Source organism: Rhinoraja longicauda, chromosome 6 (genome assembly GCF_053455715.1).
Source record: "Rhinoraja longicauda isolate Sanriku21f chromosome 6, sRhiLon1.1, whole genome shotgun sequence".
In the NCBI taxonomy this organism is placed as follows: Eukaryota; Metazoa; Chordata; class Chondrichthyes; order Rajiformes; family Arhynchobatidae; genus Rhinoraja; species Rhinoraja longicauda.
The window spans coordinates 75,389,506-75,393,509 of NC_135958.1; the positions used below are offsets into that span (position 1 = coordinate 75,389,506).

A 4,004-nucleotide genomic window follows, 5' to 3' on the forward strand; every position below is an offset into this window, starting at 1 on the left:
GGGAGAGGGGATGAGGGGGGAGAGGGGATGAGGAGGGGGAGAGGGGGATGAGGAGGGGGGAGAGGGGATGAGGGGGGGAGAGGGGGATGAGGGGGGGGGAGAGGGGATGAGGGGGGGGATGAGGGGGGGAGAGGGGACGAGGGGGGGGGAGAGGGGACGAGAGGGGGGGGAGAGGGGATGAGGGGGGGAGAGGGGATGAGGGGGGAGAGGGGATGAGGGGGGGGAGGATGAGGGGGGAGATGAGGGGGGGGAGAGGGGATGAGGGGGGGAGAGGGGATGAGGGGGGGAGAGGGGATGAGGGGGGAGAGGGGATGAGGGGGGGAGAGGGGATGAGGGGGGGAGAGGGGATGAGGGGGGAGAGGGGATGAGGGGGGAGAGGGGATGAGGGGGGGAGGGAGAGGGGATGAGGGGGGGGAGAGGGGATGAGGGGGGGAGAGGGATGAGGGGGGGGAGAGGGGGATGAGGGGGGGGAGAGGGGATGAGGGGGGAGAGGGGATGAGGGGGGGAGAGGGGATGAGGGGGGGAGAGGGGATGAGGGGGGGAGAGGGGATGAGGGGGGGAGAGGGGATGAGGGGGGGGAGAGGGGATGAGGGGGGGGGAGAGGGGATGAGGGGGGGAGAGGGGATGAGGGGGGGAGAGGGGATGAGGGGGGGAGAGGGGATGAGGGGGGGAGAGGGGATGAGGGGGGAGAGGGGATGAGGGGGGGAGAGGGATGAGGGGGATGAGGGGGGGAGAGGGGATGAGGGGGAGGGGATGAGGGGGGGAGAGGGGATGAGAGGGGATGAGGGGGGAGGGGATGAGGGGGGGGAGGGATGAGGGGGGGAGGGGATGAGGGGGGGGGGGGAGGGAGGGGGAGGAGGGGATGAGGGGGGGAGAGGGGATGAGGGGGGGAGAGGGGATGAGGGGGGGGGGGGAGAGGGGATGAGGGGGGGAGAGGGGATGAGGGGGGGGAGAGGGGATGAGAGGGGGGAGAGGGGATGAGGGGGGGAGAGGGATGAGGGGGGGAGAGGGATGAGGGGGGGAGAGGGGATGAGGGGGGGAGAGGGATGAGGGGGGGAGAGGGGATGAGGGGGGGAGAGGGGGATGAGGGGGGGGAGAGGGGATGAGGGTGGGGAGAGGGATGAGGGGGGGGGAGAGGGGATGAGGGGGGGAGAGGGGATGAGGGGGGGAGAGGGGATGAGGGGGGAGAGGGGATGAGGGGGGGAGAGGGGATGAGGGGGGGGAGAGGGGATGAGGGGGGGGGAGAGGGGATGAGGGGATGAAGGGGATGAGGGGGGAGAGGGGATGTGGGGGGAGAGGGGATGAGGGGGGGAGAGGGGATGAGGGGGGGAGAGGGGTTGGTGGGGGGGAGAGGGGATGAGGGGGGAGAGGGGATGAGGGGGAGTGGGGATGAGATGAAGGGGGAGGGGGATGAAGGGGTTTGGGGGGTGAGGGGATGAGGGGGAGGGGTCTGATGGGTTGAGGGGGAGGGGATGAGGGGGGAGAGGGGCTGAGGGGGATGGGGATGAAGGGGGGAGGGGGATGAAGGGGGTTGAGGGGGGAGGGGGATGATGGGGGAGGGGATGAGGAGGGGGAGGGGATGAGGGGGATGGGATGTTGGGGGGTGGGGGATGAAGGGGATGTGGGGGAGGGGATGAGGGGGGATGGGATGTGGAGGGGGAGGGGGATGAGGGGGTTGGGATGAGGGGGGGAGAGGGGATGAGGAGGGGGAGGGGATGAGGGGGAGGGGATGAGGGGGGGATGAGGATGAGGCGGCTCCGACCGACGGGCCCAGCGCTCCCTGCGAGCGGCCTAGCCGAACCCACCCAGCGCCCGCCCTCCCTCCCGCCCTCTCCTCCGGCAGAGTAACCGGCTCCTACCGCCCTCCGGCCGGCGGCCTCCACACTCACCTCCGCTCCCGTCTCCCCAGCGCCGCTCTGCTCCTGATCAGGCCGGCGGCGAGAGGCTGCAGCCGGGAGACCAGCAGCCTGTAGACCTCTGCGGCCGCCGCCATCGCAGCAGCGCCAGGAACCCTGGGCCGGGCCGGGCCGGGCCGGGGCCGGGACATCCCAACCCCAACCCCTGCAGAGCAGTCTCTCTGCTGCAGCCCGCACACTGCAGTCCTCTCTCTCTCTCTCTCTCCCTGTACATGTGCATAAACCCCGCATATTGCAAACCACACACTGCAGTTCACCCCCCCCCCCCCCCGTGTGTGTGTGTGCAAACTGTACATTGTCATTAACACTGCTTAATGCACAAACTACCGTCCCCCCCTTCCCCGTGTGTGTGTGTAAACTATTAGTTTGCAAACTGCACATTTTTCCTAAACCGTGCATATTGCAAACTGTACTCTGCCCCCTCCTCCCAGTGTGTTTGCAAACTTCATTATTCCTAAACTCTGCTCACTGCAAACAACAGTTCACCCCCTCCTCCCCTTGTTTAAAAACTACATTATTCATAAACCCTACATTTTGCAAACTAGTTTACCTCCACCTCCTCCTCCTCCTCCCCCCTCCCCCCTCCCCCTCCTCCTCCCTCCTCCCCCTCCCCCCTCCTCCCCCTCCTCCCCCTCCCCCTCCCCCTCCTCCTCCTCCCCCTCCTCCTCAAATGTGTGTAAACTGCATGATATATCGATTGGTCCTGAGAGTCGAACCCTCGGATTGGCCAGCGGGGTCACGTGGTTGTTTTGGCGCCCAAAACCGTTCAGTTGGGAGAGGACTTCGATGTGCACAGTTTGTTTGATGGTTGTCTGTGATCTGAATAAACCTCTTTGACAAAGCTACACTCCTTCAGACTCGCCATATTGGTGACTCCGACGTCTCACTCACCATGCAGGAACTTATCGCTCCTGTTCCGGTGCTACCGCCCGGTGTACCGCAGCTACACGCGGTCAGCGTTCATCTTCCTCCGTTTTGGGCGCACCAACCACACCTTTGGTTTGCGCATGCCGAAGAGCAGTTCCATCTGACAGGCATCTCGGTGGACGAGACAAAATATTACTACCTGGTGAGTGCCCTACCTCCTGAGATGTCCGCGCGGGTGATGCAGTTCATCACCTCTCCTCGTGCAGACGGCAAGTACGAAGCGCTGAAGGTAATCATGCTTCGAACCTTCGGGTTTAGTAGACACGATCGAGCCGAGAGGCTTATGCATCTGCCAGACCTAGGAGATCGGCTGCCGTCCGTCCTCATGGCCGAAATGTTGGCGCTGGCAGGCGGTCACAGGGATTGCCTCATGTTTGAGCAGGCATTCCGGGAGCAACTCCCAGAAAACGTTCGGCTTATGCTCACGGATTGTTCCTTCGAGGACCCCGTGGCATACGCGAAGAAAGCCGATGCGCTCATGGCTTCGAAATCGCGAAAATACAGCTCGATCAACAGAGTCTCGGTACCATCGGGCAGGCCGCCGTGACACCAAGATGGCGCCACGACTCCCGCCATCTCTCCAAAACCCCGCCAAAAGGAGCTGCACAAGCGCGGCTGGTGTTATTATCATCTGCGATGGGGTGGAGAAGCCCACAACTGCCGCTCACCTTGCACCTTCTCGGGAAATGCCTCGGCCGATCGTACATAGAGGCAGTTGCGATTGGCCAAAACCGCTGCCTCTACGTCATGGATCGATTCACAGGCACAGAGTTCTTAGTCGATACGGGAGCCATAGTAAGCATCATGCCGCCTACCGAACCCGAAACTCGATCGGGTAAGAGAGGGCCTACCCTCATCGCGGTCAACGGTAGCACCATCCGCACGTATGGTACGCGGGCAATGTCTCTGTCTTTCGGTACCTGTACTTACGAATGGTCGTTTATCATTGCAGAAGTCGGTCAGGCGATCCTGGGCGCAGATTTTCTCTGGGCCTTTTCGCTAGTTGCCGATGTCCGAGGTAAAGGTCTTCGATCCTCCGCTAGCAGCGATGAGCCCGCTGCTCCACCACCTGCCACCCCGCCCAGCCCGACAGTCCAGGCCGTAGTCGCGTATGCTGCGATTCTGGCTGAGTTTCCGGAGCTGCTCATTCAGCGGTTTGAC

The 4,004-nt window shown here is 63.9% G+C and overlaps 1 protein-coding gene across 2 annotated transcripts in view; it reads right to left on the reverse strand.

The window, feature by feature from the left end:
- pgs1 (phosphatidylglycerophosphate synthase 1) overlaps nt 1–2,079 on the reverse strand; it is a 39,435-nt gene extending 37,356 nt beyond the window's left edge. For both annotated transcript variants that reach the window (XM_078401360.1, XM_078401361.1), the window contains exon 1: nt 1,890–2,079. In XM_078401360.1, coding sequence (XP_078257486.1) covers nt 1,890–2,047 — 158 coding nt within the window. In that variant the 5' untranslated portion in view covers nt 2,048–2,079. The remainder of the gene's footprint in view (nt 1–1,889) is intronic.
- Nucleotides 2,080–4,004: the final 1,925 nt, after the last annotated feature.